At 40.1% G+C, this 14049-nt stretch overlaps 1 protein-coding gene across 1 annotated transcript in view; it reads left to right on the top strand.

Annotated features, from left to right (window-relative positions):
• c7h11orf65 (chromosome 7 C11orf65 homolog) overlaps positions 1-14049 on the top strand; it is a 63088-nt gene that overhangs the window by 45129 nt on the left and 3910 nt on the right. Inside the window, exons 6-8 of the mRNA XM_063052870.1 lie at positions 2026-2235; positions 3115-3251; positions 13728-13898. Coding sequence (XP_062908940.1) covers positions 2026-2235; positions 3115-3251; positions 13728-13898 — 518 coding nt within the window. The remainder of the gene's footprint in view (positions 1-2025; positions 2236-3114; positions 3252-13727; positions 13899-14049) is intronic.

The raw sequence follows: 14049 nt of genomic DNA, 5'->3' as shown, positions 1-14049 counted from the left end.
AGTTAAAATAAGATTGAAAAGTGCGCAGAATATTCAAGTAACACCGGTTTGGAAGACTCCACATTAAGCAGGCTAATTGGTGGCAGGTGAGGTATCATGACTGGGTATAAAAGTAGCGACCATCAAAGGCTCAGTCTTTGTAAGCAGGGATGGGTCGTGGCTCACCCCTTCGTGCCAAAATTCGTGAGAGAATTGTTAGTTCAAAAGGAACCTTTCTCAACACAAGATTGCAGAGAATTTAGGTCTTTCAACATCTACAGTACATAATATTGTGAAAAGATTCAGAGAATTCAGAGACATCTCAGTGTATAAAGGGCAAGGTCGGAAACCACTGTTGAATGCGTGTGATCTTCGAGCCCTCAGGTGGCACTGCCTAAGAAACCGTCATGGTACTGTGACAATTATAGCCACCTGGGCTCGGGAGTACTTCGGAAAACCATTGTCACTCAACACAGTCCGTCGCTGCATCCAGAAATGCAACTTGAAACTGTATTACGCAAGGAGGAAGCCATACATCAACTCTATGCAGAATCGCCGGCAAGTTCTCTGGGCCCGAGCTCATCTCAGATGGACTGAAAGACTGTGGAACCGGGTGCTGTGGTCGGATGAGTCCACATTTCAGCTAGTTTTCGGAAGAAACGGGCATTGAGTTCTCTGTGCCAAAGATGAAAACGACCATCCAGATTGTTATTAGCGAAAGGTGCAAAAGCCAGCATTTGTGATGGTATGGGGGTGCATCAGTGCCCATGGCATGGGTGAGTTGCATGTATGTGAAGGTACAATTGACTCTGAGGTGTATATTGGGATTTTAGAGAGACATATGTTGCCATCAAGGCAACGTCTCTTCCCGGGACGTCCATGCTTATTTCAGCAGGACAATGCCAGACCACATTCTGCACGGGCTACAACAGCGTGGCTTTGTAGACACAGAGTGCATGTGCTTGACTGGCCTGCTGCCAGTCCAGATCTATCTCCTATTGAAAATGTATGGCGCATCATGAGGAGGAGAATCAGACAACAGAGGCCACGGACTGTTGAAGTCTTATATCAAGCAAGAATGGACAAAATTTCGAATTGCAAATCTTCTACAATTAGTATCCTCAGTTCCAAAATGATTAAAAAGTGTTATTAAAAGGAAAGGTAATGTAACACAATGGTAAACATGCCTCTGTCCCAACTTTTGTTGAGTGTGTTGCAGCCATCAAATTCTAAATTTGTGTATGTTTACAAAATACAATTAAGTTTGTCAGTAAAACTATTGAAAGTCTTTTCTTTGTACCAATAGACGTATGTACACAGCAGTCAGTTAAATAAAGGTTCACGTGAATTAACATATCACAGATTTTTGTTTTTATTGCATTTTGGAAAATATCCCAACTTTTCTGGAAGTGGGGTTTGTATATCTTAAATAGATTTTATTGGTGAAAATGGAAAATGTGCCATACTTGACCAAATTTACTGAATAATAAAAAGTTAATTTCTCTCTGCTTACTTCAGCGGGGAAATTTCTCAGTCTTTAAGGTCAGAAATGTGTTTCTTTATGTGATTCCCTTCTGCTTAAAATATAAGGAACTTGGCTGCATTTAATAATCAATTGTAATTGAAATTTCATTTGGTAGTGCAAAGGTGGAAAATTATCCCTTATATACGTAAAAAATATTTTATTTATCCAGGTATCCATATAAGATACCTTTTATTTCTATCAATTACATAAAACAGTTCAGTTTCTGATTCAAATGTTTGGACATATCTCTCTAGTCTGGAAGTTGAATATAGCTCTCTGGTCATATAAAGTTTTCACACACACACACACACACACACACACACACACACACACACACACACACACACACACACTGCAGCAACCCTGTAAGATTTGTGTTTGTTCTGTTATCTGTTGTTTTGGGTTCTTTCCCACGTTATAAAATTTACATCATGCATGTGTACCAGTGTTTATAAATAGTAGCCTGCACTTTTTACGAATTAAATTCAACCTGATTTTGTTCATCCTGGTTTGTTTTATAGGAAACATTTCCTCCAAAAATCTACTACAAGATATTTACACACCGTCCAATTGTGGATTTGTGTGCAAACAGTCCTAAGGATTATACTAATCCTGCAGCCAAACAGAAAGTACCAAGTCAAGTTCATAAGCGAAATCCTATTCAGGAAGATGATCGCAGTGGATGGTACAAACGAATGGAGAATAATGACTGGAGAAGTCTTTCAGACAAGGTAAAGACACAAATGGTTTTCCTGACAAGATGTTTACAGTCCTATGTACATAAGATTAACTCGGACGTAGGTGCCAAAAACAGAACAATTAAAATGCTGCTACAGAATCCAGATTTGGAAAAGCACTTTCATTTCAGACAATGGAACAAGATACTGCAGGAACTCAGCAGATCAGACAGCATCTGTTTCAGGTTACAACCCTTCATCTAGACCCAACTTTTAATTTCCATTTACAGATGCTGCCCGACATGCTGAGTTCTTCCAGCATTTTGTTTTGTTGCTACAGATTCCAGCGTTGACCATCTCTTGTGTCTGTACTGATATTTCAAGGTTGTGGTGCTGGAAGTAAATACAAAAGTGAGAGATTAAGCCAAGAAGCAATTTCAAAACAAGTATGACCATTTTTAAAATTACGATATTGCTGAAAAAGTATGGGATAATCTTAAAATTATGGAGTTGGAGGAAGGCCTGGAGTGCATTAGAATAATCTAGACTAATAGTAACAATGGCACCTCCAAAAGTATATAAGTGGATGAGAATTACATAAAGTTAATATATGGAGAAAAATGCAGCACTAGGACAACACTTAAAAGATATCTACCTCTATGCTGGCATGTTAAACAAAAATTGCAAGGTTCTGTCACATTGTGTTTATGGTGTAGGGAGGGTTTTCCAGAATTTGAAGCTAGACTTGTAAAAATTAAAAGTGATTGTGATCTCCTAACGTATATTCATACCTTTTAGTGAACTATTGAACAAAAACTCATCAAAAAGTTTAGTTAATGTTGTCCATTGATACTATTAGTTTAAGCATGAAAGCATGAAAACTTAATCTATTAGTTACAAATGTGCTGATGAACTGTCCTTTGTTTTTTTCAGTACCTGGGAACCACAACAGATTACATGCAGTTTGAGCCAAACAGAAAAACAATAGCATTTCATCATTCCATATCCCAGAGAAGACAGGATGTTATGAGAAAGAAAAAGCAAAGAAAAATTGAATGGATGAAAAAGATGTGAGTTTGAAGAAAAGTTGATGCTATTCCATCAGAATTGGATGAAGTCTACTACTACTCAAAGTTCAAAGTAAATTTATTATCAAAGTACATATATGTCACCATATACAACCCTGAGATTCAGTTTCTTGCGGGCAATCACAGTAAGTACAAGGAACACAATAGAATCTATGAAAGTCTGCACCCAACAGGATAGACAAATTACCAATGTGAAAAAACAACAAATTGCGAAACAAAAGGAAAGAGAAAAAAAGGAAATACTAGTAATATAATAATAAATAAATAAGCAATAAATACTGAGAACATGAGATGAATAGCCCTTGAAAGTGAGCCCATAAATTGTGGGAGCAGTTCAGTGATGGGGCAAGTGAAGTTGAGTGAAGCTATCCCCTTTGGTTCATTAGTCTGATGGTTGAGGGGTAATAACTGTTCCTGAACGCGGTGGTGTGGGCCCTGAGGCTCCTGTATCTTCTTACTGATGGCAGTAGTGAGAAGAGAGCGTGGCCTGGATGGTGGGGGAGTCCTTGGTGATGGATGCTGTTTTCCTGTGATAGCACTGTACAGATGTACTCAGTGGTGGGGAGGGCTATACCCATGTTGAAATGTGCCAAATCCACTACTTTTTGTAGGCTTTTCCATACAAGGGCATTTGTGTTTCCATACCAGGATGTGATGCAACCAATCAATACACTCTCCACCACATATCTAAATCTGAAGCTTGTCAGAATTTTAGATGACGTACCGAATCTTCGCAAACTTCTAAGATATCTTAGGCTCGAAGGTTTCTTCGTAGTGGCACTTATGAGCTGGACAGGTCCTCTGAAATAATAATACTGAAGAATTTTAAGTCCTTGACCCTCTCCACTTCTGATCCGCAAATGAAGACTGGCTTACGTACCTCTGGTTTCCTCCTCCTACAGTCAATAATCATCTCCTTGGTCTTACTAACTTTGAGTGAAAGGTTGTTGTTGTGTCACGGCTCAATCACATTTTCAATCTGCCTCCTAAATGCTGATTCATCACCAACTTTGATGTGGTTAATGATAGCAGTGTCATCAGCATACTTAAGTATAGCATTGGAACTGTGCTTAGCCTCACAGTCATAAGTACAAAGTCAGTAGAGCAGTGGGTTAAGCACACAGCCTTGTGATGCACCTGTGCTGGTGAAGATTGTGGAGGAGATGTTGTTGCCAATCCAAAATGACTGGGGTCTGCAAAAGTGAGGAAATTGAGAATCCATGGAAATATAGAAAACATACAGCACAATACAGGCCCTTTGGCCCACAAAGCTGTGCCGAACATGTCCCTACCTTAGAACTACGTAGGCTTTAGCTATAGCCATCTATTTTTCTAAGCTCCATGTAGCCATCCAGCAGTCTCTTAACAGACCCTATCATTTCCGCCTCCACCACCGCTGCCGGCACTCACCACTCTCTGTGTAAAAAAATCTTACCCCGACATCTCCTCCGTACCTACTTCCAAGCACCTTAAAACTATGCCCTCTCGGGCTAGCCAATTCAGGCCTGGGGAAAAGCCTCTGACTGTCCACACAATCAATGCCTCTCATTATCTTGTTCAGCTCTATCAAGTCACCTCTCATCCTCCATCGTTCCAAGGAGAAAAGGCTGAGTTCACTCAACCTATTCTCATAAGGCATGCTCCCCAATCCAGGCAACATCATTGTAAATCTCCTCTGCACCCTTTCTATGGTTTCCACATCCTTCCTATAGTGAGGCGACCAGAACTGAGCACAGTACTCCAAGTGGGATTTGACCAGGGTCCTATATAGCTGGAGTATTATCTCTCGGCTCTTAAACTCAGTCCCACGATTGATGAAGGCCAATGCACCGTATGCCTTCTTAACCACAGAATCAACCTGCGTAGCAGCTTTGAGTCTCCTGTGGACTCAGATTCCTCTGATCCTCCACACCGTCAAGAGTCTTACCATTAATATTCTGCCATCATATTTGACCTACCAAAATGAACCACCTCACGCTTATCTGGGTTGAACGACATCTGCCACTTCTCAGCCCAGTTTTGCATCCTATCAATATCCCGTTGTAACCTCTGACAGCCCTCCACACTATCCACAACACAGCCAACCTTTGTGTCATCAGCAAATTTACTAACCCAACCCTCCACTTCCTCATCCAGGTCATTTATAAAAATCACAAAGAGTACGGGTCCCAGAACAGATCCCTGAGGCACACCATTGGTCACCAGCATCCATGCAGAATATGACCCGTCTACAACCACTTCTGTGTGCAAGCCAGTTCTGGATCCACAAAGCAATGTCCCCTTGGATCCAGTGCCTCCTTACTTTCTCAATAAGCCTTGCATGGGGTACCTTATCAAATGCCTTGCTGAAATCCATATACACTACATCTACGGCTCTACCTTCATCAATGTGCTTAGTCACATCCTCATTAATTTCAATCGGGCTCATAAGGCACGACCTGCCTTTGACAAAGCCATACTGACTATTCCTAATCATGTAATGCCTCTCCAAATGTTCATAAATCCTGCCTCTCAGGATCTTCTTCATCAACTTACCAACCACTGAAGTAAGACTCACTGGCCTATAATTTCCTGGGATATCTCTATTCACTTTCTTGAATAAGGGAACAACATCCGCCACCCTCCAATCCTCCGGAACCTCTCCTGTCTTCATTGATGATGCAAAGATCATTGCCAGAGGCTCAGCAATCTCCTCCCTCGCTTCCCACAGTAGCCTGGGGTACATCCCATCCGGTCCCGGTGACTTATCCAACTTGATGCTTTCCAAAAGCACCAGCACATCCTTTTTCTTAATATCTACATTCTCAAGCTTTTCAGTCTGCTGCAAGTCATCACTACAATCACCAAGATCCTTTTCCGTAGTGAATACTGTAGCAAAGTATTCATTAAGTACCTCTGCTATTTCCTCTGGTTCCATACACACTGTTCCATTGTCACTCTTGATTGGTCCTATTCTCTCACGTCTTACCCTTTTGCTCTTCACATACTTGTAGAATGCCTTGGTGTTTTCCTTAATCCTGTCCACCAAGGCCTTCTCATGGCCGTTTCTGGCTCTCCTAATTTCTTTCTTAAGCTCCTTCTTACAAGCCTTATAATCTTCTAGATTCACATCATTACCTAGTTTTTTGTACCTTTTGTAAGCTCTTCTTTTCTTCTTGACTAGATTTACAACAGCCTTTGTGCACCACAGATCTTGTACCGTGCCATCCTTTCCATGTCTCATTGGAACGTACCTACTCAGAACCCCACGCAAATATCCCCTGAACATTTGCCATATTTCTTCGGTACGTTTCCCTGAGAACATCTGTTTCCAGTTTATGCTTCCAAGTTCCTGCCCGATAGCCTCATAGTTCCCCTTACTCCAATTAAACATTTCCCCAACTTGTCTGTTCCTATCCCTCTCCAATGTTATGATAAAGGAGATAGAATTGTGATCATTATCTCCAAAATGCTCTCCTACTGAGAGACCTGACACCTGACCAGGTTCCTTTCCCAATACCAGATCAAGTACAGCCTCTCCTCTTGTAGGCTTATATATATATTGTGTCAAGAAGCCTTCCTGAACACACCTAACAATCTCCACCCCATCTAAACCCCTCACTCTAGGGAGGTGCAAATCAATACTTGGGAAATTAAAATCTCCCACCACAACAACCCTGTTGTTATTACTACTTTCCAGAATCTGTCTCCCTATCTGCTCCTTGATGTCCATTACTATTGGGTGGTCTATAAAAAATGGCCAGTAGAGTTATTGACTCCTTCCTAGTCCTAACTTCCACCCACAGAGACTCCGTAGACAATCTCTCCATGACTTCCTCCTTTTCTGCAGCCATGACACTATCTCTGATCAACAGTGCTACGCCCCCACCTCTTTGGCCTCCCTCCCTATCCTTTCTGAAACATCTATAGCCTGGCACTTGAAGTAGCCATTCCTGTCCCTGCACCATCCAAGTCTCTGTAATGGCCACAACATCATAGATCCAAGTGCTGACCCACGGTCTAAGCTCATCCGCTTTATTCATGATACTCCTCGCATTAAAAAAGACACATCTCAGTTGCACAAGTAGGTATTGAGGCCTAGGTCTTGAAGCTTACTGATTGGTTTTGAGGGGTTGATAGTATTGAATACCGAGCTGTAGTTAATGAAGAACATCCTGATGTATGCATCTCCGTTGTCTAGATGTTCCAGGGTTGAATGAAGAGCCAATGAAATGGCATCTGCTGTTGAAAAAGAAAATACAAGTTTACTGGATTTTTTTCCTGCAGAGAAAGAGAAATGTTCAAATAGGCCTTTGTTCTAGTCACTAAGATAATTTTACAGCAATCTTCAGCAAAGTGTTGTTTTGGAGGAACACAGATGGAGGCCATTTGCTCAGTTTCATCGTTTTTTTTGTTAAATCAAATTCAGTTTTCTTACCTTCTTAATTTTCCAGAACATGGCTGATTCCTTGCAATAGGAGTGATGGCAATTGATTGCTAACTCCGGTTAAAATAATTTTTAGCTAAGCACACACCCTTATGGTGCACCTGTGCTGATGGAGATTGTGGCCTGTGCTCTCTTACTTTAAGGGACATCTCATCTAAGTCCACTGTTGGTCCTACTTAGCATTGCTGTTTCACAGGTCAGATCAGGGTTTGATAGCTTTATCAAATGAGCTGGTAGGGGAAGAAATTTCTCTTGAAATTGTGAGCCTTGTCTTGTTGAAGAAAAAGGGAAAAAGGAAAAGATACAAGAGAGGTCAATGGCAGAGCACATAGGGTAACGTTTGATGGGAACTTTACCACAGCAAACATTCAATACTTCCTCACTTCATGTAACTTTCCCAATACACAAATTACTTCTTTTTTCATATCAACAGCTTTTTTTCTACATCCTGCTTGACCTCAGTCCTCATCTGACCCTCTAAAGCAGAGCCTGATGCCTCCTTCATGTCTGCTTTCTCACTACACAGATCCGCCTATTTGCTACCCCTAAATTACTTGCAGCACGAGTTCATTGCTTATGTCTGTGAATCTGAAGTTAAATAATGGTGTGCCTTCATCATTGCTCTTGTGCTTCATTGCAGATTGTAAATCAAGAAAACGTAGTTTCAGAGAATATGAAGATTTGGTACTTTGATTTTTGATGGATTCACCCCCCACCCCCTTACAGCCAATGGTCTCAGTAATGCTTAGCCAATAATGCCAATACTTCTCTGTGCTGTTAACCCCATGTCCTAACTGTATGGAGTTAAGGCGGGCAGACTCATTCTCCAGTTATTTTGCATTGTGTCCTGTTATGTGTTAATTTGCTCTGCAAACGAGGAGGATGTTTATTAGTGGGCACTTGCAACCTGTTTAAGTGATGTATTCTGATGGATGAATAGCTAGCAGTATGTGTATGCTGTGTGATGTGGGTATGTGGCTTGCTGTACAGCTAGATGTATGGATGTGCAATGGTATATATTAATCAAAGACATAATGAAATATAAACCAAAATACTGGGAATAGTCAAGTGAGCAAGGGTGGAAACTTCATGTCTTAGATCAATAAAATTTCAGCAAAAGTACTTTGTACAACTATACAAAAGTCATCATCTTGGATCCTTAACTGATTTCTCCCCACAGATGACCCATTGAGTGTTTCCCTCATTTTCTTTTTCTATCACCGTTAAGTATGAGCACTAATCAGCACTGTGTGGTGATTCATGTCAGATAACGGTGGAGTTAATTGAATGGTGTTGAGGTTAGCAGCACAGTTGACAGGACATGGCATTTCAAGATGACATTGACATCCACAGTTATCTGCTCCACTGTCTTCAGAACATGTGACCAGAGGGATTTCTGTCCAGTGGGTACAAAACATTCCTTCTTTCCATGATTTACATCAAGGCCTCCTCTACACTCACTCAGTGGGGCTTTTTTTTATTGAGTTTTGTGACATTCTTCATTATTTTCCAAATCAGGTATGCTTGCGAAAAACAGTCAATATAGGGTACAACAACAATTCATCTCCTATTTAAGTGATGCAATCTACGTTTATCTGTTGCGTGGTATTAACGGTACTGATCCTTTGAGGATGCAAAGTTAGCAATGATGAATGGACAAAGCATTATAAAGATTAGGCAGCACCATGTTGACATATTGATTACATTGCATTCAATGGGCAGAGATAATTGTGTATTGTGATTTCCACACGTTTACTTGGGGCTGCTGAATTTACCCTCCAGCAACTAAACGTGATTTTTTTTAACCTTTTCCTTTACAGACACTGGCCTCCTTGAAATATCTTACCAGTTGTACCACCTAAACTGCCTAAACAAATGTAGCATTTATTATAAATAAATATCTTGTACCTTCAAGCACTTTGTGCAATGACCTGCCCTGAGGTGTTGAATCAATTCACAAAAACTTAAGCAGCAATGCCTGTCTACACCTCCTTACAATGGTCCTTGTGACATTAGCTCTGGAACCTTTTTCTTTAGTTTACCAGTTCTGAAAACACTTAGGCAACTGCTTAAAGTAACAATACCTTTACAGCTAATCTGAAACGTAAAACAGTTATCCCATTTATCCTATTTTTATTTCAGTTTTTAAAACAGTTATCCGATTTTTAGAAACCATAGAAACCATCGAAAAACTACAGCACAGAAACAGGCCTTTTGGCCCTTCTTGGCTGCGCTGAACCATTTTCTGCCTAGTCCCACTGACCTGCACATGGACCATATCCCTCCATACACCTCCCATCCATGTATCTGTCCAATTTATTCTTAAATGTTAAAAAAGAACCCGCATTTACCACCTTGTCTGACAGCTCATTCCACACTCCCACCACTCTCTGTGTGAAGAAGCCCCACCTAATGTTCCCTTTAAACTTTTCCCCCCTCACCCATAACCCATGTCCTCTGGTTTTTTTCTCCCCTTGCCTCAGTGGAAAAAGCCTGCTTGCATTCACTCTATCTATACGCATCATAATTTTATATACCTCTATCAAATCTCCCCTCATTCTTCTACGCTCCAGGGAATAAAGTCCTAACCTATTCAACCTTTCTCTGTAACTGAGTTTCTCAAGTCCCGGCAACATCCTTGTAAACCTTCTCTGCACTCTTTCAATCTTATTAATATCTTTCCTGTAATTTGGTGTCCAAAACTGAACACAATACTCCAGGCAACAGGAATTCTGCAGATGCTGGAAATTCAAGCAACACACATCAAAGTTGCTGGTGAACGCAGCAGGCCGGGCAGCATCTGTAGGAAGAGGTGCAGTCGACGTTTCAGGCCGAGACCCTTCGTCAGGACTAACTGAATACTCCAGATTCGGCCTCACCAATGCCTTATACAACCTCATCAATGCCTTATACAACCTCATCATAACATTCCAGCTCTTATACTCAATACTTTGATTAATAAAGTACCAAAAGCACTCTTTACAACCCTATCTACCTGTGACGCCACTTTTAGGGAATTTTGTATCTGTATTCCCAGATCCCTCTGTTCTACTGCACTCCTCAGTGCCTTACCATTTACCCTGTATGTTCTACCTTGGTTTGTCCTTCCAAAGTGCAATACCTTACACTTATCTGTATTAAACTCCATTTGCCATTTTTCAGCCCATTTTTCCAGCTGGTCCAAATCCCTCTGCAAGCTTTGAAAACCTTCCTCACTGTCCACTACACCTCCAATCTTTGTTTCATCAGCAAATTTGCTAATCCAATTTACCACATTATCATCCAGATCATTTATATAGATGACAAATAACAATGGACCCAGCACTGATCCCTGTGGCACACCACTAGTCACAGGCCTCCATCCCTCCCCCTCCTGTCTTCTCCTATCATTTTGGATCTCCCCCTCCCCCTCCAACTTTCACATCCCTTACTCACTCTTCCTTCAGTTAGTCCTGACAAAGGGTCTTGGCCTGAAACGTCGACTGCACCTCTTCCTAGAGATGCTGCCTGGCCTGCTGCGTTCACCAGCAACTTTGATGTGTGTTGCTTGAATTTCCAGCATCTGCAGAATTCCTGTTGTTTGCATTTTTACACCTAATTTGACACATCCTGTACTCTGTTACTCCCCTCTCACACTCATTTATAAACTTTGCCATCTTTTGTTTGCTGATCCACTCTGGTAAATCTGTGTTGACCTGTATTTTTCTTCATGGATATAGCTGGTCAGGTGCACTGCTGGTAATGTAACCCAGAGAACAAAGAATATATACATTTTGGAAGAGAACATAAAAAGAGGTAATACAGTATATATTATAATTTGAAAGGGAGACCTAGACTTTCCACATAAAAAAAATTGAAAGTAGTTGAACAAACTGCTAACATTGATTAAGAAGAAATCCTTAGCTTTATTAACAGTACATGAGCTAGTCTTCATTAAACAATGGTTGAGTTTAGTCTCGAATGCTAAGTCCAGTTCTGAGTGTTAGTTATTCAGAAGAATATCAAAAGTTTTCAGAAGTTACACAAAGAGATTTTACCATTTGGATTCTATGTTTGAGGGCTTTCAGATTCATAAATTATACTGGGAAAGTGACATCATTCTCTTTTGAAAAAGGGTTAAAGGAAGATTTAGCTGACATGTTGAATATTCAGTAAAAAGGGAGAAACTGGAAGTTAGGACAATAGCTGGAGGATCCAATTAGCAAATGATAGAACAGATGACTGTTGAGAGGTAAGGAGTTACCTTTCTATGAAATGGTTAATCATTCCTTATTAGAAACACCTTCTGTAGTAGACTGCAGAAACAATGAGGTGTATTTGCCACGTGTTTCTGTAGAGCATACCATGGCTTTTCTGAAGTAATAATTTAGTAATGAGATTTACTTAAGCAGCCAAATATTCAAAATTACCTCTGGCAGCTCCATGTTTGATAATGTTGCAGTATGAAAAATGCATCACTAGACTAAGAAACAGATGCTATATGACCACAGAGCTAACAAAGAAGAAAATACAGCTGCAACCTAGAGTAAGGCATCATACCAATCATTCACCAGTTTTATTTTCAATACAAATTCCTTGTATTGTTTCCTCAATATACGGTCCTGTCTCTAGTTTTATACTACTATGTTAATATGTACATTGAGGGAAATTCATGCTTGTCTTCAGAAGGATGCCTTGGTTTCTTTTAAATCTCAGTAAATGGGTAATGTAATATTTTTTCAAACGGAACCATTTCTGGCAATGCAATAGTTTATCAAATTCCTGCTGAAATCTCAGAACCAGATTAATTTCATTATTGGAGATGGGCAAAGATTCATATCAGTTAATACAGTTGCCACTCTAGGCAATTAAATGTCACCCAAAGGCATAGTGTTACAACCAGATTGAAATATTCAAAAATGCAGTTCTTGAAAATACAAGTAAAAATAGAAAAAATGAATAAATTAGACCTCTAGCATCTCTGGTTTCACAATTAAAAGTACAGACTGTAAGATCAAATATTTATTGTGTTTGGTCCACAGTTAGAATGTTGCCCACCATTTTAGATTCTCCATTACAGTAAGAACATTAAGGCCAAATGGAACATGCTGCACAGATTCACACAGAGGACAACAGAAATAATTAACGATTACTTTCATTATAATTTAGTGTACAAATTCAATGGTAGAGTTCTGGGGCAAGCATCATGTCCTGTATGCCCACCCACAGTCTGATGAAATCCGGCATATTCTAGTACAAGGCTTCTTGTCCAACTTCCCACTGAATCCCCTCTTAGAATGTGTCTGAACTGTTAGGAAAAGGTTTGCAGAGTTAGGTAATGGGGAAGACTCTAGTAGGCACTGTTCCCTCCAAGCTGCACAGATGTGTGGCCACGTAGTAACTGAAACGCTCCCACACACATACCCTTTGTTAACATGCGGCTGAAATTTTCTTTTCTATAATGTTAATATTAAAGTGCTGCACAGTTTTTCGGTTGTGTAAAAATTTCCTGCTAAGAGGAATGGTTGGTTCATGCAACTACAAAAAAAAATTTGAGGGAACGCTGCTAGTAGGGTCTGGTAAACCATTGCTTCTGCACACTGAGAAAACTAATTTAAAATCTTACATCCCCAACCTCTGGTTGTCTTCCATCAAATAACTCTTGATTGTAAGTTGCGCAAGTTCAGCTAGGCGAGCATGTTAAACTGGAAACACATGAATATGATGTGTTCTGGGGAGCAAAATTAATATTTTTAATTCTCCCCTCCATCCCCCAAAATCTTATTTTCAACAGATAACTGTTGCATGTTCCAATATGACTCTGACTATTATCTGATCAGTACTCCATTTGCGAGGGCTAAATAAATTAAAGCAGTTGGAATCTTTAGAAGTGATGTCATCCAAATGGCCTTCCTTGTTTTAAACAAAGCTGAAAGACCAATCACATTTGGAACATTACATGATGAAAAATATTCCTAATTCTATACAAGTCCTGCAGTAACAATGTAAACTGAAGAAAGGTTTGTTCTTCATGTCATTTTATTGTCTTCCAGGTACAAGGAGGGCATGCTGCAGGCCCAGACACTGGATCCAAATACGTCTATTTTAGTGCAAAGAGCAACAGAGGGAGTAATCAACAGTATAGAACAAAATGGCCTAAATGCTGTCCTAGATTGGGAAGTGGATGAACTTCTTGAATGGACCAATGCACTGAATTTTGAAAAGTAAATGAATTATATTTAATATGAGATGCATGAATCACTCTTATAGATCAAGGGTTTAGAATTGGGTCTACAAAGAAAACATTTTCATTGCACTCTGCTTTATGCTCTGTATGAGTTAATTTTGGGTTTTACTCCACTTCCCTTCCGACTT

The sequence above is a fragment of the Mobula hypostoma genome, chromosome 7, assembly GCF_963921235.1.
Source record: "Mobula hypostoma chromosome 7, sMobHyp1.1, whole genome shotgun sequence".
NCBI lineage: Eukaryota > Metazoa > Chordata > Chondrichthyes > Myliobatiformes > Myliobatidae > Mobula > Mobula hypostoma.
The sequence above is the reverse complement of the archived record's forward strand: the minus strand, read 5'-3'. Positions and strand labels throughout refer to the sequence as shown.